We start from the raw sequence: 23,320 nt of genomic DNA, 5'->3' as shown, positions 1-23,320 counted from the left end.
TCACAAATACACTCTCACACATACACTCTCACAAACACACTCTCACAAATACACTCTCACAAACACACTCTCACAAATACACTCTCACACATACACTCTCACAAACACACTCTCACACATACACTCTCACACATACACTCTCACACATACACTCTCACAAATACACTCTCACAAACACACTCTCACACATACACTCTCACAAATACACTCTCACAAATACACTCTCACACATACACTCTCACAAATACACTCTCACACATACACTCTCACAAATACACTCTCACAAATACACTCTCACAAATACACTCTCACAAATACACTCTCACAAACACACTCTCACAAATACACTCTCACACATACACTCTCACAAACACACTCTCACACATACACTCTCACACATACACTCTCACACATACACTCTCACAAATACACTCTCACAAACACACTCTCACACATGCACACACCAAGATGACACACACTTACACTTCTCCCTACACGTCCCATGCACAGATCCCCTCTGGTCAAGAACGCCCTCAACTGGTACTCCTGGTCTAAAGCCCTCCACATGGAAGAGCTGATCCAGCAGTGTTCCCGAACAATCGCCTGGAATGCTGAACACCTTCTAAACTCCCCTGAGTGGCTCCACATGGACCTGGAGTTTGTCTCAGACATGCTACAGAACAGAGACCTAGTCATCTCCAGTGAGCACAGTCTCTTCCAGGCCCTGGAGTTGTGGCTCACACACGAGGCGCACGTGGAGAATTACGTAGAGCATGCCAAGACCCTCCTTCCGCTCATCCGATTCCCGCAGATGCAGGTGAGATTACTTGCTGTGGTGACCAGGTACTGTTGAAATTGATCAAGGCGTCTACTCATTGTCAAGGACAAAAGTGGTTGTCTTAGACAGTGCCATTATAATATTATATAGAGAACAAAAAAAATGCAGGGGGCGGGGGTGGGGGGTGGGTAGTGAGTGTTTGTGCGGGTGAGTGTCTTGGACAGGTGGCCATTAGAGCAGATTCAACTGTACAACTGTTCTCATCTTTTGGAGATAAAATATCACTTAGATGCATGTTGTGTGATATTTACTTTTGTTTTCTGTTTCTGACTTTTTTCCTTCCTTCTTCAGTCTTTAATTTTACCAATGAGTTGTGCACTCCAGCAGTCTTTGAAGTATCTCATTTGATACAGAGACAACAATCGAGTGTATGTGTGACTCCTTTCACTTACTACAGTGGAACTCGGGTTCAACGAGCTCGGATTCAACGAGAACTTGGATTCAACGAGATGAGATAGATTCCTCGTTTTTTTTCTTCTTTAAAATCAATAAAAATAACCCGGATTCAACGAGCACTTAAATCAGCGAGCTCGGATTCAACGAAGTCGCTTCCAGGGTGAACAGCCCCCCGCAAACGTGACTTCGCTCATTTTTCTCCCAGAACGAACTTTATCTATTCACAGACACCATCCATTGCACCTACATTATTCACTTAGCTGATTGCTCGCAACCAATCAGCGGCCTTTTTCCATACTAACACATGCGTCGTTGGCACACGCACATGTCTACTCTGGCGTGTGTCGGGGTCGGATGGGCGGCCTGCACACGTGTGGCTGTGTGTGTTTGTTGGGAAGGGGGGCTAGCAGTCCAGGCGTTGAACGTCGCAGATACAAACGCGTCACGGTCTTTTTTTTCCTTAGCAACTGATCATTATTACAATGATAAGCTAGTCTTGACGTAGATCTACGTAATGAATTGTGCGCTGGTCAGTGGAATCAAAAGTTGCCGTAATGCTAGGCTCTACACAGCAACACTACTTTTTGGTAAACAATCAGGCGTGTGCATTTGAACGAATCGATCTTTTTTTTACACAGCTCATAATATGCAGGCATTTCAAGCACTACTTGTGACTTCTGTTTATACACATTACTTGCTTAGTGCCTGTAATTATCTACACAAAACCTCATGTTTGCTATAACGAACACTCGGATTCAACGAGATTTTAGGTCAGGCCCGGCGACCTCGTTGAATCCGAGTTCCACTGTAGTTCTCATTTCCTCTTTGAATCCATTCCTCATCCCATTCTTCATTATAGGTATGTTCTCAGAAGTTTTATCTTTGTTTATTCAGGGAGAATGTAGTTTCAAAGTTCTCATTTCTTGACGCAGCCCCTATTTATTTTCCTAGTTTGTTACTTAATTGGCTTTTTTTTCTCATGGCACATATTTCCAACCCCTTTGTTCTCTTCCAGGTACCCCAGCTGTATAATGTGGAGAACTCAGAGGTGTACAAGAATCAGGAGCTGCAGCCGCTCCTCGACCGACTCATCAACAAAGCTTACAGATTTCGCTCGCTGTGTCCGCAGCAGGCAGACATTGACGTCTCTTTCACTGAAGATTTCTACCTCCCAAGAAACTACATTGATCTTTCAGTAGACACAGTAAGTTGTAGAAGAGATGATTCTTTATTCTATGCTTGCATTCACTGGTTAAGGAAAGTATAACTTTAACTTCTAGAAAAGGGGGAAGATCCTTTTGAGATTTCTTTGTCATGACCAAAGATAAGTAAGATTTGATACTCATGAAATGAAACTTTAAAAAAAAAATTCTAGAAAAACTGAAACTGTCTTTCCACACTCTTTTCATTGCTCCAAAGTAAGAACCCTTTCAACACTTAAGTGCTTGTATCTCTGCTGAATGCAAATCTAAGGAATTCATTTATTTACATGCTTTAACTCTTTCCATACCAGTGCAGAGCATCTACCTCACTGTGACTTTCTGACCATAATCAGAAGAAAATAAGTTCTAAAAAGATTTTCAGAGAAACTCAGATATGGTATACTTGTATATCTAAATGCAGGAAAATGAATATTCTCTCTGAATGTTTGACGAAAAAAGTAAGCACAGCTTAAAATAATAGCAAAAAATGTGAGTCTGAAGACTCTGGAGTGAAAGAGATTAAGAATTCATGAAACCACACAATGCAGCTGTTGGCCATAAAGCATGGGATGACATGAGCTGCAAAATTGAGCTTTGGTGATGAATGAGTCAATTGTGAATGCCCATATTTCAAAGAGATCTGTATCTCCTCAGGTACGCATGCAGAACACATTACGGTTTGGCATCCAGGTGGACGTACGTACATACGTTGGTCCAGTGCCCTCCTTGGCTCGTGACGGGGAATGGAAGATCAGCTACAGGAAGACAAACGACACTTGGACTCTACAGGTTGGCCTTTTTCTCTCTGCTTTTTTATTTCTTGGTATTTGTTATGTTTCTGGGTATTTTTGTGTATTTTTGTACCATAATTATCTATCCAGAGATTATGAGTGCCTGACATTGTGAGAGGTATATTCACCTTTTGCTTTTTGTATTTTTGTTTAGTGTCTGTTGTCCGGAGATTTCAGGTGCATGGCATTGTGATGCTGCAGGCCATGCATTCAATATGATAGTTAGCTTCTATGACGACAGTGGGGATGAAATTGAGGGATTTAGTTAACTCTTGTAGGGCAAACTCTTTGATGTTACTGTCAATATATTTGTTTAAGCATTTTTTACAAAATATTGTGGTGTTTCTGAAGAAAAGTACATTGACTTGATAATGGTAATTTTGCATTAGTCTCATATATAACGTGACAGACAGACAGAAACAACAGAGGGAAAGTAAAAAAGTACAACCTACCACTACCAGTTATGCTTTCGAACTGCCAACTTTCTTTATGACTTAAACATACAATCTGTGCTGTGCTGTGCGTCCCACAGGTTTATTGCCATGAGTCAGCTCTGGTCAACGGAGAGGCCCGTGTCCAGGCTGCACTCATCATCTCCAATCAGGATGACCGTGTGGTGCAGCTGGAAGAGTCAGAGATCACGACCTGTAGCCGCGGCAATCACCTGACCATGAGTGTTGCAGTGCCCAACCAAGACTCATGCAAGAGCATGTCTGTGCTTATAAAACCTGTCCCGAAATAGGAGCTTAACGCATACAAGTGGCTGTTATTTGTGACGTCTCACTGTTGCTCGTCTCTCGTCTATTGGTCTTCTCAGTCGCAAGAAGATTGGGAGTGGAGTGAGATTGTGGGAGTGGAGTGGAATCCCTGATGGTTTTCGATAAAACTTTAGAACATTGAGTGGTACAGCAGAAAAACTTTGCAACAGAAACTTGTGATAATGGCTGTTTCAAGGTTGGACTTTGCGATGCTGAGAAGCCGCTTTCAGGGATCGAACTTCAGTGTTCACTGTAACCAGTTTATTTGAAATATTTCAAGGGCAGCACAAAAAATTAAAAATGGAAACTGAAAATCTTGACAAGCTGGAAGAGATCTGGCTAATGAATCTCAAATACAGAGTACCTAGCCACATCCGCACAAAGATACGGCAAGCACTTTAATGGAAGAGACACATTAAAGAGAGGTTTACTTTATTTGGGTCTTATTTTTTTAGTCTGATGTGGGATTTTGCTGGAGAATGGATTCTTTTCATTGAACATCATTCTTACTGAAGCTTGTATATATATATATGCATAAAAATGATCATCACTGGTCATATTATTATTATCAAGACAACATCTGACTGGGGATTGATGTGCGTTGTAAATTCATTGGTAGCAAAGACTATCATCACTCCAAGAAAGTCTAAAGAGTCACAATTTAATTCATTGATCACTAACACATTCCCATGATGTGAACACTGTACATTATTCTGTTTTTTTGTGTGCCATGTGATGTTTTTTTGTTGTTGTGTGGATGTAGTGGGGGAAATTTTATGTGCACTTCTAATACATACGTGTGTTTGTGTGTGTGTGCGTGTGTGTGTGTGTGTGTGTGTCTATGTCTCTGTGTGTGTCTGTGTATGTCATACATGTATGATATAAATATATACATGGCATCGGTGTTGTATCTATGTTTATTAGATCTGTGGTTTTCTACCCTCAAATTAGGGGAGATGAATAACTTTTATAACACTGCTTATCCGACCATTTCTAGTTTCTATCTGAACTCAAGAGGTCAGATGACACTTTCGGTTTTTTTCTGGGTTTTTTGGTGAAAATTTGATTACCATATAGATCTATATTCTCTTGTATATCACTAGAGCTGGAATCTAGTGGGTACTCTTATTTAAGATTAATGTAATATCCAAAGCATATTTGATGAGCAGTATTTTTGCTCATCAGTTACAGACAGAATGATATCAGGGCACTCCATTCCTCATTCCACAAAGTGTCTTCCCAGATGTGGCATTTATTTGAAAGAAAGATGAAATGAAGCAGGATATGTGGTTCCTAGTCTAAAAACAGCTCCTGGACATAAAAAATGAAAATACCTCCATCGCTACTTGCAGGGGAAAAAAAAAGAAGACTAAATGCACTGGAATTTGGGACCCAGTTCTTGTTGGGTTATATTCTTCAGACCTTGCAATAATGCTTTTGATGATGTCAGAAAATACCGTACTTGACAGTGTAATAGGATTGGTCTACCAGGTATTCAATCTATTCATGGACAGATGCATGTGTGTATAGATAATGAGATTTTATACAAACACACACACACACACACACACACACACACACACACACACATGCTTTATATATCACTATATTGGACACCACCTCTAGGAATCTATTCATGTCAATGGAGGCCTTTTTGAGAGCCTTACAGTATGAAGGCGGCAGTGAAATAAGATGCTTCACTGAAATGTTTCAAAATTCCTGCTTCTGGAAGAGCCAGTGTGCCAATTGATGATTAGAACAATAACAAAACCACATTCTATTGTGAGACTGTCAGCCTTCACAGGTGCAGGTGGTGTGATCAAAACTTGTAACCTTTTTCACTCTCTCATTACTATGTGCTTTCTTGGGAGTTTTGGGACTCCCCCTCTTTGGTTACGAATGCAGCAAGAAGTGAAATACCGTCAGAAATGTGTATGTGTGTGGATATTACTTGAAATATCCCCATTCCAATATTGTATTATTGCTTTGCAAGAAATTACGTCAACTTATTTGATCTTGCTTTACATTGCAAGTTTAAAAAAAAAATTGGAATTACTGGTTTTAATTGTGACAGCACCGTAATTTTTTTTATACAAGCATTTTATGTCAACACAGTGAAACAGGATTATGTTCATTTATGAGTGAGTTAGTATACTAGGTTTATGGCTGAAATGAATTATTTTAAAGTAGAACTAATTTTTCTCTTTCAAAGACATTGATTGCTCTGTGACCTTTAAAAACACCAAGTAATGGACAGTGGTTTATATCTGTTTGAATGATTTGAAAGGAGACAGAATGACAGGAAAGATGACATCAGAGAGTGATGGGAAGGACGTTATCATGCAGTAAAAACACTCCTCTCACTTCCTCTACTGATTTTCAAAAATACTTTCGCATTCATTAGAGAAACTAGGATTGTGCTGCTGTCGTCTCATTACTGTCTGTGTCGGTATGTACAGTACAGAAGAGCGTATACATGTGTGCTAAATGATGTCAAACACGGTGGTTGGTGCGTCCTTGCTACTTTAATTTTTTTTCGCTGTGAGGCCCAGTGCACATTGCAGAAAGTGTCGTCAAATCTGTATTTGATATACATGATGTAGTTTGATACATTTTAGGGGCTGCCAGATTTTCCTTTGTTGACGGGCAAATGCTGTCAGTGAAGATTTGGTCGTGTGACTTACAGAAAAAGGCAATCAGGGAACGATTTCTGTGTTTGCTAATGCACTTAGGGATTGGAGTTTTTTTTTCTCTCCCAGAAACCATAACTGAGCAATGTGCAATACTAAAATTATTTTGTTTTCTGCTGTACAGCATTGGATGCTACATTTTATGCTGAGAAGAAAGAGGACAAATTTTTCTACCAACAATTTTATACCCACTTGCTTTTTTTCCTCCCCCTTTCGTAGTTTCCTTTATTTTGTTCTTTTTTAGCTTAGGGAGAGGTCAATCTGATGTTCCTGATATTTGCAATTTTTTTTCTTTTTTTTGTTATGGTATAATTTATTTTATTTTGCGTACCGGTATGTGATAACAGAATGGATGTAATGTCAAAAGATCTTGGCATTGTGAGCTATGGCTACTTCATTTCAAGCTGGATGTTTTGATCACTTATTTGATCACGACAGTTCTCTTGTGTGGCAAGTGGTTAATGCTATCCTGTGTCTTCTGCTCATTCTATTTGACTTTTATACGTTGTCTTCATTTGCTTCATGGAAAAATGTTGCGGCTTTTGCACAGACTGGCAATAGACTGCACCACAACTTGAGAGCAATTCAATGGCTATTTGCAAAACTCAGACAAACTCCAAACTGCAAAAAGATATATATATATTATTGGAGTCTTGTACCCAGCCATCAATTTATACACTTGATAACTAAACAAGATGTGTGACATAATTTTAAGCAACTCGATGTAATAATGACAGATCTCACAAGTTACCTGCTGGTTTTGAAGAAATATTGTTAAAGTACCAGTAGCGTCTCAGGGTTCCCCTCATTCTGAAGCCACATTCTCTCTTCTCTGAATGTTTCTACTACACATGCCATTTCCCCCCTTCATGTGTCTTTTAAACTGCAGTTGCAAATAGAAGAGGCTCACAATATGATAGATTCATGTACCTGTAGGTGTATGGGGCACTGTATGTGTGCTCTGCTCCCTACACTTTTGCCTCAGTGTAACTAGAACTAGAATATTATCAGTTCCTAGAAAAATATGGGTGCTTTTGTTAGAAATGAAATGCAGCTAAACAACAATGTGAAGGAAGGTGTTCAGACATCAATATCAGAATGTGATAGAATGCCACAGTAGGATTAAGAACTCTAAGTAACAAATATGAATAAATTCAAGGTAAAAAAAAGACAATAGAATGCTATCATCATAGCATTAAGAATTCTAAATAAGAATTGTTAATACATTTGAGGCATATAAGAAATTAAATTTTATTGAAAAAGGAGTAGGCTACTATCTCTCTGTAGTTTTTAAAGACTTTGTTCCTATTGTGAGGTTGAAATAAAGAAGTAATGAGACAGTGACCAAATGTTGACACTGTGGAGTCCGCTTAAACCAAAATCTGCGGGAATATCAGATTTTCTTGATTTCACCAAGAGAGAGGTTGCTCAGAGAGAAGAAATTCATAAAGTCTGGGATTTCATTTGCTTCTGGTTTGAGCCGACTCCATTGTAATATGATCTGATATTCGTTTTAAAAAGTAAAGTTGTGAATGTATAAAGATATATTTGTTCATTTAACCTTTACAATTTTTATGTATTTTTTGTCAGCATCCTTAATCCATGTATTTGAAACATTCTTTTGATTTTTTTATAACCTGGATCTATGTAAATATTGATGTCACAATTTTTTTCTCTTTTTGTTCAAAGCGACAAAGGGGTGAGGTGTATGATACAAAATCATGATTTGCTGTAATTTATTCAGGATAACTGGTGCTTTATATATTGTGTAGTGCATTATAGTTACATATATGTTGTTTTTAAAAAATGTATATATTCAATGCCTTGAACATTCCTTTACAACTGCATTTTGTGTGAGTGTGTATAGGGAGGGAGGGGGTGCTGTGGGTCCAGTGTGACATTGTTTTACTGTGGTGTACAGATTTCCATGTTGAAATACAGTCAACTCCAGATCTTCAGGCCTTGATTTCTTTGTTTTGTTTCTGTACGAGTGTGATACCCAGCTCGAGTGTGATACCCAGCTCGACACAAAAAGGTTTTTTCCAAGGCAGAGCAGAACTCAAAATTCATCAGTACTAAAGTAGAATTTAAAATAATATTACTTCTTATATTGTAAAGTACAAATAATGGAAATAATCAATTTCTTGTTGAAAATTGCGATGAACACTTCGGCTATTTCTTTTGGGAATAAAAGTAAAACTGCCTCATGGCGTGGTTCAATCATGCACAAATTACTGACACTGCTTTCTTCAAAGTGCTTTGCGATGTTTTCATAAACTTTCACGCTTGAAAAAGGTTCGTTTCTGGCTTAAAAGTACTCTTATAAACAGATATCTTGGAAGAAGTGCACAAGGATAAAACAAAATGAATAACAAGAAAAAAAAGTTCATTTAAACACAAACGCAGTTTATTTCAACTCAGTCATACAACATGGTATCAGAATTATATCACAAGAGTCTAAATTGTGGTTGACACTCACAGATCTTAAGGGGAGGAACATCGCCTCAACAGATAGAGAAAAACTGGTTCACAAATATCTCGCGCTCTTCAGGTGAAGTTCTTAGCGCCGTCTGCTGTAGGAATTAGTAATAACATTTAAAATTTGAACATATAGCATTTTAACATATAAAACAGCAGAAAAATACCTCGTCAATGGTCCACTGTTTTGAAGATTAATTTATTTTGATCTTGAAGAAGTACAGGGTTTGTATGTCCATCACAACAGGCCTGAAGCCAACACATCAAATAGTCTGTTATAATCCGCAGCCAGGAGCAGGACTATTAGCTTCACTTCAGATACAAGACGAGCACAAATTGCTACAATTGCAATCAATAATTTTCAGATCAAAATCAATGGCCGATAACGAGTGATGGACAAAAACATAAACTTTGAAGACAAAGAAATGAAAAAAAAAAAAGCAAAAAAACACAATGTTCAGTTCAAACACACCTAACCTTCCAAAGTAGGACTGAACAACCACAAAACTAAGATATGAAAATGCCATCACATTCCATTTAATACCAGATTATCATATTCTGAAGAAATCAACAGAAGCTAACCACAAACCCATATATACGAGACAGCTAGCATTAAACAGATGTGCAGGCATCAACTTCACTTTGTGTATTATGTCACTTTTCATGATGCTGTCATCAGACTTGACATAAAGAGAATGCAGTATTGTTATATCACAGCTATATATATTCTTGTAGCCAGTCTTGGTCACCTGATAAGAGGACAACCTGTGTCTACACAAATACACGTTTGTTCGGCACAGCTTCTGACCAGTTCAGTGCTACATCCCACTGCAATGGAAGGACGTAAGCTCAGAGGAGAAAAACATTCCTAGGACAGCAGAGAACATTATCAAATACATTCTATATTACTAGAGCTGACACATCTCTTTTCTAAGACATAGAATAATACAGGCGACAAAAGTTTACAGATCTGCCATACAAGTCTACGTCTACAGTTACATGGGTGTACTTGGAGGGGGGGAAGCAGTTTTGAGAGGGAAAAAATAATGCCAGCTCCATGTTAAACTGATAGTGTAACTCCGCCGAGGCAAATTCCCATGACAGCTTCAACTGGATGCAACAAAACAGTAGACAATAAACGGCTAAGAAAAGAATACAGAACCTACTTGTACAAAAAAATGTAGCAGAAATAAAATGGTGCAATAATTTGCATAGCAGTAACTGCAAGAAAATCATTGAAACCCCCAAAACAATCATGTTCCCAAACTTACGTAATTCAAGTAACAATTAAATGATGCTCAGCAAAGACTTGAGCCGAGGTATGCTCTACTACATACTGTCATACTTAACCAGAAACTCAATAAAGTTTACAGCCCTTTGACTTTGAAATATTTTTAAAACAGTTTATGAAAATCAAGAGCGCCAAAGAATGATAATCACAAAAATAAAAAGGTCGATGCTTACACATGGTAAAAAAATCTTTGGACTAACAGACAACTTATTTGAGCAGAGAAACATTTGAGAAATTAAAGTGGTACACTGCGTCACAAAACATCAGTTGATATCAATTATTTAGTCCCAACACAATGGCAACAGCAGAAGATTTGGATGGAATGTTTGCTCTGACCAGTCAACAATTTCAACAAAAGCAAACTATGAAAACAGACTGAAGGATTTTCAACATTCCCCTACAGTCAACTCTACAAAAAGGACACAAAGGAAAAGCTGTCTGCAGCCACTCTGTAAAGAACAAATCTGTGCTTTAAGTAAAGGGTACCGTTACAATGAGTCAGACGAGAAAGCAGGGACCCAAATAGCTTCTTTTCGTGAAAATCTCAGCTCTTTGACAAAAACTCACTTTAACCCAATACAATGTTTCAACTTTCCTAGGGGTAATAATCCAAGGTTACTACCACTATTTCCAAAGAAGATCTTCAAGACTAGTGAAATTACATTCACTATGATACGAACTTCACTAACTCTTGTCATGAGCGATCAGTGAGGACACTGACCAAAACGCGATGAAACAGACCATGTTTTGGGAATAAATTTATAAATTTAGGAACATTGTCCCTCCAAATGGTTAATTCAATGATTTTTTCAGAAATGTAAAAATTTGACAACAAAAACAAAAAGTTACCACAAAAGCAAATTATTTGTCACCGCATCAACAAAGAGAAGGGTTACTCATTTAAGGACCGCAAGTGATAAGTTTACCCTGATATATACCAACTCATTGAAAAAGCTATCGCGACCCTTCCTTACAAATAGATAATCTTTTAAAACACCAATGTTCTCAAGCAGATTATAAGCATATATTGGATAATGACATCGCTAGACGAACAACCCAACCCTTACATAACTGATTTAATATTAATAGTAAGTACAAAATAAGGGAAGTAAGCTATGAGATAAGCATTACCATACATTTTGATAAGCCCATATTCAAACAAGAAGCTTCACTTCAGCCAGATGGTTAACGCTTTAAAAAATCAAATACAAATACAAAAACAAAGAACTTTGCACACCTAAAAACCCTATAAACTTTATACAAACAAGATTGAAAAAGTTCAAGTATAGAGAGACAGGTCAAGGATTTCGCACATATACGCTTCAATAATTTGTTCATGAAAGATGTGAATGATATATTATTTGATTTTGATAGATCACACCTCCACACACTACACTGTTTTGATAATCCATTCACGCAACAATAGTTGACATTAATAATGAAACATTTTGATAACCGAGACAAACGGTATCATTTAAAACTATTTCTACAATCATTAAAAAGGGACTTGATAGGACAAGAAGAAAAATCTCAAATTACCTTCACATTCACACAGAACGGAGGACGAACATTTGTCTGACATCAACAACACTGTAGTAGGAAAAAAATTATTCATAATTGTGAATTAAAAAAAAAAAGTTGTCAGCACATCAACAGAACAACAAATGATAAGACTTGGACGTCAGTTGCATTACTAGTATCAGTAAGGCAAGAATATTTAAGAACAGGGAAGGCTAGAACACAAAACCGAATCATGGACATTGCTTTATTGTAACACAAATCAGAAAAGGGACATGGGAAAAGATTTCTTTTTTTTTGGGGTGGTACAGCAAGAGAAAGGACAACTTGCCTGTCACCACACATACTATATAAAACTTAGATCCAAAGAAACACAAGTAGAAGAACAAAAGTGAAAAAAAGTTCCCATCACAAACTCTGTAAGAAATCAGTTTGAACTCTTCCATAGAACACAACACTTTCCACAACAACACGCTCACAAAAAATCAGATCCTCAAAGGTGACCACAAATGAATGTTGGAAAAAATCCCCTTTTGAGTCCGTGAAAAACTTTAACATAATGACCTCATACACTTGGTAGAAATAACCATACGACTTCCAACTTATAATGAACAAAGTCTATTATATAATATGTTGCATAGTGCACCAATGCTTCAGAGAAACAGAGGAAAAAGCCAGAGAGTTCTGGATGCACAATGAGATGGGGGTGGGGTGACAAACTGTACATTAGGAAATGAAGGAATCCGGGTCTATCAGGGCTTGTGGGTCACCAGCCAGCTCTTGGAAGCCTTCGAGAGATGCAAGGACAGCTTCAAGACCACTCACAGAATGCTGCTCCTCTTCCATTTTCCATCTCAGTTCTGGCTGAAACAAAAGGGAAATCTGGGTCAGTTTGCATTCTCTAATAGTTCATTTATTTTAATGTTTTTACTTCTTTTTGGGAAGAGCACATGATAACATTGTGACATAATTGTCTCATCAACAGATTCTTCATGCTGGCATACTATATGACAGGAAATTTTCTCAGTAACAAAGAAGCAACATTCTGAATCCTGAAAATGCTATTTTAAACTTTCTCTTCTGCAAAGATTGCATGCCTTTCTGCTTCCATTATGGCTAAGAAACTTTTTCAACAGAAGAGATTTCCTTCACGGTAGTTTATTTTATTTTTCCACTGCCAATGTAACTTATTTAGAGGCAGTATTAGTCTGACATTTCGTAACGCTAGAAGACAACTATAAATGGAAAAAAAAACTTTTGACATTCAACATAGACAGAGAACAATACAGTTATCTATTGAGCATAAACTGTAGGAATGCAACACCATCTTAGGACAGCATCATATGGCAAGACTCAAGCCACCATTCTGAACCCTCATGCCCCCACACAACCAGTCATGTTCAATGACAACGATCAAGTTAAAATAATACACTAGTAGGCAGCAAATTTAACACAAACGCACCATTTACTGGGTCAGAAATGCAGGCATCTAAACATTAAGGGACATTGTGTTGTGGTACAAACATTGGCTAATATAATCAACATTTTACTAGGTTTAGACAATACTTCTGCCATCTTACAAAAGAAGAATGACTATTGAAAAAAAAGTTCACAAAAAGTTTATTTATATTGGGTGAGAGAGCAAACTTTATCATATAATTGTAGCTCAGTAGTGAGGCACAACATTTATTTCACTACGGCTGTACTGAAAAACGTTCATTTACTGTAAACCCTGTAACACAAATTAGCATCCTACAGGTGAAAGTTTACCAGCTTCCTCCAGCAAAATCAGCATTATGACTATTACTGTTCATCCTTCTTCCAACAGGAGGCAGATTTGGTACAGAAGCAAGGGAATAATACAAATGTGCAACATGAAGAAGAAAACAACTCTATTAGTAGTCTATTCAAAAGTTTAAAATACATGTGAAAACACATCTCAAAGAAAGATTTAAAAAAAAACAAATTAGAAAAGAGAGTGCAAATATATTATCTCAAATCTTTACCAAAAAGATAAATAAATGAAACATCCAATCAACTGATGTGTATGTATATATATACATGAAGTATAGATATATTTTTCACAACAAAATCAGTGAAAAAAACTGAAAGTTGGCACATTTCACATATACTTGTACAGTGATCTCAACTCAAGATCCCACCTCCTGTCATCCATGTTTGCCTTAAAACATTCTACTTTTCTCAGAAAACATAATTTTTCTCCAAAGCCAGCCCTTTAGTTTTCTCTTTCCCTTTCTTGTTTTTGTCTATCAGTCTTGCCTTTTTCAAGCACTAAATGACCATCAATGTGTTTTTAGTTTTCGTAAGAGTTTTACGGCACTTGCAACACAATAAGGTCATATAAGAGCTGAAGATTAGAGGTGTTACAAGAGAGTAACAAACACAAAAAAAGAGGAGAGATAAGGACGACAGATGTTTGATAGGGAAGAAGGAGCAAACCACACCAAAGTCCCCACCAACCACCCACAAAGTGCTTTCCTTTACTCAAACCTTCGCATATCTCTCACTTTAGCGGGGAGATTTCACACCATTTTTCAGGAGATCAAGACAGGATAATCTCCATTCTTGCATATTTCACTGATAACTAACAGTGCTTTGTTTTGTTTGAATAAAGTGAAGCACTTCAATACTGTAACAGTCACTTAGAACAAGGAAAGGGGCAGGACAGACGGGAGCAATACAGGGAAAAAACATAAGTAAGACCTACCAGAGGTACCCTTCAGCCACCTACATTTCTCTAACCAAATCACTGATGAGTCTTTACTCAGTAATTGGAAGTGCTCAGCCTCCTTCAATACAGATGTTGAGAGGGCTACAGTTACTCTTGCCGACTTCCCATACAGTGGACATTACTTTTGTCGCAGGGACATTACTCTTGACTAGTGTACATTCCTGTACTCTTCTAAAAAGCCATATTTTTCTTGATTTCCAAGAAAAACAAATCTTATGCAAAGAATATTTTACAAAGAAAAAGGTCTGAAAAAAATCTAAAACATCCTTGCCATGAGTAACTACATAAGCAAGACAAACCCATTTTCCCTATGCACGCCTTTTGCACGATTTACTCTTCAAGCACAAAGCAAAGATATAATTTCTACAAAACTTAAGATTTTGCGATACATTCATCAGCTTCCATTGAGATAGGTGCCTTTTCTTCCAATTCAGAATCGTCACATCTCATAAGATGACTTGAAAAAGAACTTGTACAAAAGATATCCCTCAAATTAATCTTTTTGAAAACAGATTTTCACACATACAGCAATTTTGCATTTGACCCATCATTCAAAACAACAGCTGTGGTGTGTTCAGACTTTCCCTTCTTTTCATTTTTTGGTTTCATTTACAACTTGTCACAGAAATTTTGTTTACAAGGTATTTTCTTTATTCAAAACATGACAAACTACAGTTGGCATACTGACCCTTCATCCTAACAAAAGCACTAAACAGAAAATAGAACACTTTATTGTGTCATATTTCTATCTCCTTGCCAAAACTGCTCAGAGGCCAGTAGCACCCCCCCCCCCCCTTCCACCAAATATTTCCAAGTAGCAACTCATTCCCATGTTAATGGTGGCGTTAACCACAATGAACTGAACTACTAGGTGGTCTCTGAAATATTTACACTTTATAAATATTTTCCCTTATGGGACAAGTCAAGTGGCGTACCGAATGAGAGGATTGTGTAAGAATGACTTCTTGGACAAAAAGGAGATTCTTAAAGCTCCATGTCCCTGTACAGGATGTGTTATCTACACAGGACAGTAAGAGCTTCAGCCTTTTGTCAAGCTTTTGAACAACTATAACGACAATAACCGGCACAGTCTCACCAATTCACCCCGTCATAATATCATGTAGCAATAGTGGCTCCTCTTCTAAACCGCTCATAATTACAGCAAGAATAAGTCTGACAAGCTCTGCAGCAGATGCAGACTTGAAACAGCACAGACAGGAACCATTCCTCATTTTCATCAAAAACATTCATGGATAGCTACTGCAGCCTTTGGTGACAAAGAGATTATTGTTTTAGTAGAGGTTTTACGGCACTCACAACTGTATAAGGTCGTATGAGCCCCAAGGGGTGGATGTCAACAGAGAAGTCCTTACAAGGAATCAGACTTACTCTGCTCACCTCTCTAGCTTCAACAGCACAAAGTCTGCTTCGACTATCAAGGCACCCCGCAAAAAACGGGTCACAATAGTGTGACAAACATACAAAAGAAGTAGAGGAAAATGACGATAGTAAAGATTAGGAAAGAAAAAGCTGCAGTTCCCTGTTGCAGTTCAGGCACAGTTATGAGCATGACATAGATGAATCAGCCCATTTACAATTTACAATTCTACTGTGCATAAGAACAAGTTAATGTCCCCACTTTGGGAATGGCCTGAAGACACTTCATTTAGTAGCACGACCCCCAGGGGGGTGTGACAAAGAGACTTTTCTTGTCCACCAAAAATACAGTGGTTACACTGAAAAGGAAAAGGTATATTACCAACTACCCAACCCCAACATCAAGAGACACTTTTAGTTTTATGAAAAGTTTTATGGCATTTGCAACACAACCGGGTCATATTAAGTATTACTAAAGAATAATGTACAAAGAAAAAAAAGAAAACATACGGACGAGAGATGTTGAATAGTAAAGAAGGCATATCTTGACCTTTCTCCCATCAACAAACAGAAAGATTTCAGGCCCTACTCTGAACATCTACTGAGAACAGTGCTCCCAACAGACAAAGCAAGAAAGAAAGAAAATTTCTATGCCTAAGAAGATACAGATGAAAATATGGATCCTTTGTTACCCAATACCAGTGGGCCTACATTAGCGCAAACTTTCATGGTTGAAATTGGTATGATAAAGCGGTAGTTGTGGAACTTTCAGGGTGTCTGGTTTTCAGTAATAACACAGCATAAAGGAAACAGTGCGGAAAGATAAAGGCAGCAGCACCTATTGCTATGACCAGCAACGCCCCGATTATAATTGTGCACACACACACTGTTTCAAAAACAAAATAAAAAAAAAGAAATATGAACAAACTGCTGAGGCAAGAAACCATGACACAACAACACACTAGCAACTCAGAGCCAAGCATATAAGGGTACACACAATTTCACGGGCCCAGAATCAAAAGGTTCCGCATTAACAAAAATAATAAAACGCATCACGGAACATTTTCACACGAGGCCCACGACTTCACAGCCAGAACACCGTGAGCACTCTAGGATAAGGAGGTAAAGAGGGAGGGGTGACCATACGACAAGCCAGGGAGGAGGTGTGAGACAGAGACATCCACAACACAGCAGCAGCTCTATCATACAACCTCCCAAGCTGGGTGTGCACATCGGCGAGAGGTGACGACGGCCAATGAATGAACGAACGAACGACCCATCTTCTTCCTCTCTTCCGCATCCATCCATCCATCATCACTCCCTCTCTCCTCTTCCTCCTCTCCACTCCGGCATTTTGTTAGCTTGGTGGTTGTGGCCAGTGCGTAGCCAGAAGCGCGCCCAGCACGCCGGACAGGCCCAGCACAAGCACACTACACAGCACACACGAGGGGAAACTCACAGTGTTGTTGGCCGTGCTGTTGGCAGCAGACGCAGTCGATGTCGTGCTGGTGGATGATGCGCTGACGTTTGTGACAGCTGCTGCCGACGTCGAAGCTGGTGGAACTGTCAGCCTTTCGGGCAGGTCGTCCACTGTTAGCTCATCATCCTCGCTGTTATTTCTCCCATTGATCGATCCATTCATCTGGAAAAAAAAACAACAGGACTCAAAACTATCTTCATGAACACAATAAACTCTTAAGTAACATTTGGGACAGGTCTTTCAGAATAAACAAACAGGGAATTTGTCTGTTTTTGTAACAAGTCAAAGAAATAATGGTCATTTAGTGAGGAGGAAAAGAAAGACAAGACAGACAGAAACAAAAAGGAAAAGAAAAGAAGAGGGTACTTCCAGTGGCATCCTCCAACCACCCAAACAGTCACTTAGAACATGGAAAAAGTATGACAAAGCGATAGAAACAACTGAGAGGAAAGTAAAGACTTAGAACCAACCAATGATGCTCCCCCAACCATTTGTGGACGTATTTGTGAGGTTAAAACACCAAAAGGCAGTAAGATACTTTTCTTACATACTTAACTTTCTTTACCACAAACTCAAAATGGAGAACCTTAACAAATAATTCCATTTTGACTGAATGCCTGAGCAGTGCTGTGTGCTTACACATGCACCTACACATACACAAAGAGAGACAAACACACACATATATACCTGAGCAGTGCTAGTAGTCCCATCTACTTCACCACGAGCTGCAGCAGTGGTGACCATCTTAGAGCCAGGCGAAGACGAGGAGCCCACATTCCCTGACACCGCTGTTGCAACAGCCGCCACGGGCTTCTCCTGGTCCTGTTTCTCCGCACCGTTGCTTCGAAGCGTCACGCTGTCCACAGCCGAGCCCTGAGCGCCTTCTGTCTCTGGACGGACAGAGTGCTGGGCGGCAGAGTTATTGTTGTTGTTGGGAGCGAAGGTCTGGCCATTTTCCAGCATAGAGTCACGGCTCACCGCTGTCTCGCTCGGATCCTCCATGCTCTGCTCTTCATCACCATCAGAGTCGTCCTCATCACTTCCAATCCTGGTAAACACACAAATTTTATTGGTCTTCTTTTTTCTTTTAGACTTGAGTAAAGAAATGCTAATTGGTGTTATATGAAAAATGGTCACTAACAAATCGAAAAAAGATCAACCGATAATTTATGAATTTGAGTTTGGGTAAAGTACAGCACATCAACACAATAACTGTCTTTTAGTACAAAAAAAAAATGAAACAATGAGACAGAAACAAAAGAGGGAAAGAAAAGAAGAGGCTCTAACAGTAGCAACCTCCAACAAACCACAAGGGATGATGAAGAACAAGTGGGAAATTTATATTCTGAGGAAAGGATTAAAGTGATGCAAAAAGAAGCAAGCAACTACAACTGTAACTAACTAACAAAGCAATAACTGCTCGACCCAAACATATTTTCCACGAGTAGGACCCATCATTTTGTTACCTTGTGAATGGTTTCGTTTCACTCGGAGCCAGCTCTATTTTGTATGACTGCTCAGGGTCATTATCGTCTTTCTCCTCTGCATCTCGGATACACACTTCATTCGCCATCTCGTCATCTCGCTCCTATGGAAGACATTACAGTATAAATCAAACAATTCATCGTGAAATTTCACAGGCCTTTTTTTTTTTCTTCAGATGAATAATAATCTACACACAGTTAATCCACACTAAACAACATCACATGGAAATGCAGATGCATTAATCGACAAAACGGTTTAATCCTTTTTTTACACCACCCCCCCCCCCCCCCCCCCCCCCCCACCTCTCAATTCCTTCACTGACAGCAAAAACCTTTTTTTACTTTGAAGTTGTGCAAAACACAGATAAACTCTATAATACAGAGCATCCCTTTATTTTCTTAAATGTTCATATTTTAACATTTCTTATCTCTTATACTTTCAACATATTTAAAAAGGGACACCCTGGCAAGTTATTCCATTTCAGCCAAAGTCAAACTAATCTGGTACATAAATGCACATATCAGGTTTGAAAAGGAATCAGTGGGGAAACATTTTAATGAAAGAATTCCGTTTCTCATAATATAAGAAAAGCCATCAAGGAAATGCATGGAAGAGAATAAGTCTATACAGTCAGTTTCATAAATAAGCACACTAAAAATGGACATCGCTAAGAATCTAGCAAAAGCTAAAATGTTTCAGACAAGACACATACTCTTCCAAGTACATCTTGCTCGGCTTCAGAGATGCGGAAACCCTGCTGGGCTTTGTCCATGCCAGGGGCAGCATTATCTGTCCCATCTCTGTTCCTGTCACAATTCTCATCCTCATCATCACCATCCTCTTCCGTAGAGCTTGAGTCTGCATTATAATCCAGACCCTCATCTTCTCTCTCTTGGGACATCTGTGAGAGGAAGGAAAATATTTTAAAATTGTTCAAATCTCATAGGGGAAATTTTATAATACAGTTTGCAACCATGCTCCTAAAATAATTACTAACCAAAAACCACACACAAGATTTATACATAACAAAAAGGGATTATTAATTTTCATCAACCCAATAGAATTATCTTTATATTCCAAACATACAACGTATTCTACAACCTACACAGGAGTAAAACAACCCACTATGTCCCTGTCATACCAAAGACAGTGAAAATTCTGTTTGGAACAGATCATGCTGCTTCCAGCATGAACAAAGCCCAACGGCCTCCTTAAATCAGAAACTGAGCAGAACGTAGTGGAAACATTATACGTCTCTTCTGAAATATTCAGTTTTTGCTGGTTTCTTGATGACACTGACGTGTCTTAGAGGGATTTCAAAGAGGATATTGAAGAAACTGGTCTTTGACCAATAACCGAGTTGTCATTTTGTTATTCATCTATAAAGTTCATTCATCTTTGTGTGCATATCCTCAGGGAAAGCAATAACAAATACTTGAAAGTAGACAAACCTGACTGGGCCACTCTGCAGCCCGGATTTTCCCAGCCACATTGGGGTCATCCAAGTCCTGCATCAGTTTGAAAAAAGCAAGCTCATTGAAGAGGACGTCCGACATTTCTACCAGCAAGTCTTCACCACACTCTCGCATTCTGTAAAAAAGTAGATATAAAAATTCACGTGAGGATTCTACTTTCCATTTGAAAGCAAATCTACAAACTAGACAAAATTGCACACATTCAGTGGTACCAATGCACATGTCTCAAATTTTGTGACCAACAGATAGAACATTGTTTTCACTACCCAATTACAAAATAACATTGTTTATTACATAATACAAAAATTAAATCAATTTTCAAATGACATGAAGAAAAATGAGGTCAACTTTGAAAAATTAACAAATTAGCCCCTATTTTAGTCAAAATAATCAAGTCACAATTTGAAAATAGTTGTGAATGTTATGACACTCCCAGAAACTACTGCTTGCGTCAGTTCTACCAGGGCCAACCCTGGCTGAGTGAAAAAATGCACCCCATCAAAGCAGAGGAAGAAACTCATTAAAAAAAAACTTCCCTACAAAGAAATCAAAACCATATCTTCATCATTAATCAAGACAAAATCCCTCAAGGCATATAAAGCAAAAAATGAGCAGAAGTTACAAAACAAATTCTTTTAGACCAGGCATTAGTAAGACATCCTATGCCATGCCACGCAAAAACTCCAGAATGTAAGGACTTTTTCCAGCCCTGCCACAATTCCTGCTCACCCACTCACATCCCTTGAAAATCAAAGTATGAAAACATGCACAAACAAAATCATTGCATAATATTATTCTTTTAGATCAGACATTAGTAAGATATTCTTTGTAAAGTCAAAGAAAAAAAAAAAAGGTCTCAGTGTGCATCAATAATATATTTTTCTCCATGCCCGCCTTGTTTGACAATCACTCACTTGCGCCCCTCGTATTTGTTCAGCGTGTCCTGCAGGATGGAGGCGAGCTGGCGCTGGAAGAATCGGGCAAACTCCTGGTTGCCCAGCTGTGCCGTGAGGGAGAGCACCAGACGCTTGATGTAGGCCAACAGCTGCGGGGAGCAGACGTCCTCCATGTGCAGCTTCACCACAGGGATTGTCTCCATCATGATGTCCTTGATCTGACGGTCCAGCTCCTTCATGTCAATGCGAGGATACTGCAATAAAAATTCAGAGATGCCAACTGACTACAAGACAAAAAAATTCCTAAACTTCTGTAACCCCATGGAAACATGCAAAGAGACTTGAAATTTACGCATCGCATTACAGTCTAAAATATATCTTGTATCAAACTTATTTCGGATATCCGGACGACCATATTTTTTTCTCTCGGAAAATCAGCACCTGTGATAATTGTCATGGTAATTGTTTCACACTTTCATTGACACAAATTAGATGTAAGAGGTGGGCTGCTTCAACCCTGCCAGTCAAAGCCAACTCATCATGATGTCCCTGATCTGTCAGACCAACTCCTTCATAGCCATGCAAGGATACTGGAACAATAGTAAGTGCACTGTTTGCTTGAGCAAAGAGAAGCACCTCCACATCATAACAGTTATTCAGTGCTGGGACAAGGTAAGGCTAACAGACACAAACAGCAGACAGAGAGATTCATGAGCACATCTGAGAAGGACTTCCCTCCAGAAACTAAAGTTATCCCATAACTTTTTAAGTTTTAGCGGGACCTATGCTCTGTACTTTAAAATTGTTACGAACTGTGTTTCCATGATGAAACCTATTTGAAATAAATCCAATTAGTAAATAATCCCTCTTAAGGCCAAATAACACCCTGCCCCTAAAAACGTTTTTAAAATTTGAAAATAAAGAGAATAGTGGAATTTCTGCTCACGGGCACCACTTACTTATACCTGATGTCGAAACCTTATGTCTCTCCAAATCAGGTATTGTTTCCATGATGCAATGGCTCGGTTCTTCACTATTGCATGAAGATGTGAATTCAATTCTCGAGTGAAGAAGTTTTTTAATTGAGCCTCTCGGTCTGTCTGCTGGGATGTTGCAAACTACTCAGCACAGGTTGATTCAGACAGGCAGGGCCAAAGCAGATTTGCTTTGTGTCAACGAGGCATAAAACATTACAAAACATCTCTAAAACATGGGTGGTGGGTAGGTGCTCTCGTGTGGTTTGCTCCTTCTTTCCCAACGAACATCTATTGCCCTTATCTCTCCTCCTTTTCTTTGTATATTACTCTCTTGTACTGCCACCTCTAATCTTCAGCATTTTTACGATTAAATCAATGTTTTCACTTTACTTAATGATCTTTCAATCCCAGAAGCCTAGATTTACTAAGTACAAATCCCATAAAATTAATATTAAAATGAACACACCCCCCCCCCCCCCCCCCCAACAAAAAAAAATTATTTAAAAAACCCCATCTAAAAAACAAAAGCCAGATTCCCTGGACTCACTGGCACGTCAGAGAAAGAACTCTCACTGGCCTGGTCCATAGCCGAGCTGCTGGCCACCTCGCTGGTCTGTGAATCCAACAACAGTTTCCCTGCCGCAGCAGTAGCTCCAAGCTCCTCCCGGCCACGACGATCCTCGCGACCTCGCCTTTTGATGTCTGTCAGTAACTGGTGTGATGACAGAAAGCCGCTCTCACCCCATCTAGACTGTTGGGATTGAAAGGTCATTTTTGGATCATTAAAAAATGTGATAGCTGTGATTTTGTTTGTTTGAGTAAAGACAGGAATATCAACAAATTAATGGTCATTTAGTAAAGGGGAAAAGTGGGACAGACAAAAACAAAAGCAACAAAGAAAATAAGTAGGTCATTA

At 38.8% G+C, this 23,320-nt stretch overlaps 2 protein-coding genes across 16 annotated transcripts in view; one reads left to right on the top strand and one right to left on the bottom strand.

The window, feature by feature from the left end:
* The window catches only part of LOC101850302 (BTB/POZ domain-containing protein 17), a 100,031-nt gene extending 91,398 nt beyond the window's left edge, over positions 1–8,633 (top strand). For all 10 annotated transcript variants that reach the window (XM_035973100.1, XM_013089641.2, XM_013089632.2 and 7 more), the window contains 4 exons: positions 511–817; positions 2,250–2,438; positions 3,091–3,225; positions 3,760–8,633. In XM_035973100.1, the coding sequence (XP_035828993.1) occupies positions 511–817; positions 2,250–2,438; positions 3,091–3,225; positions 3,760–3,969 (841 nt within the window). In that variant the 3' untranslated portion in view covers positions 3,970–8,633. The remainder of the gene's footprint in view (positions 1–510; positions 818–2,249; positions 2,439–3,090; positions 3,226–3,759) is intronic.
* A 427-nt stretch (positions 8,634–9,060) lies between these two features.
* LOC101849024 (pericentriolar material 1 protein) overlaps positions 9,061–23,320 on the bottom strand; it is a 55,442-nt gene continuing 41,182 nt past the window's right edge. For 5 of the 6 annotated variants that reach the window (XM_005091124.3, XM_035973094.1, XM_005091126.3 and 2 more), the window contains 8 exons: positions 22,952–23,155; positions 21,446–21,681; positions 20,508–20,646; positions 19,769–19,957; positions 19,038–19,159; positions 18,259–18,619; positions 17,551–17,733; positions 9,061–12,826 (listed from right to left, as the gene is read on the bottom strand). In XM_005091124.3, coding sequence (XP_005091181.1) covers positions 12,689–12,826; positions 17,551–17,733; positions 18,259–18,619; positions 19,038–19,159; positions 19,769–19,957; positions 20,508–20,646; positions 21,446–21,681; positions 22,952–23,155 — 1,572 coding nt within the window. In that variant the 3' untranslated portion in view covers positions 9,061–12,688. The remainder of the gene's footprint in view (positions 12,827–17,550; positions 17,734–18,258; positions 18,620–19,037; positions 19,160–19,768; positions 19,958–20,507; positions 20,647–21,445; positions 21,682–22,951; positions 23,156–23,320) is intronic. The other variant, XM_005091128.3, reaches the window with a different exon arrangement.

The sequence above is a fragment of the Aplysia californica genome, unplaced genomic scaffold, assembly GCF_000002075.1.
Source record: "Aplysia californica isolate F4 #8 unplaced genomic scaffold, AplCal3.0 scaffold00026, whole genome shotgun sequence".
Taxonomy (NCBI): domain Eukaryota; kingdom Metazoa; phylum Mollusca; class Gastropoda; order Aplysiida; family Aplysiidae; genus Aplysia; species Aplysia californica.
This window is presented reverse-complemented; position numbering and strand designations above follow the sequence as displayed.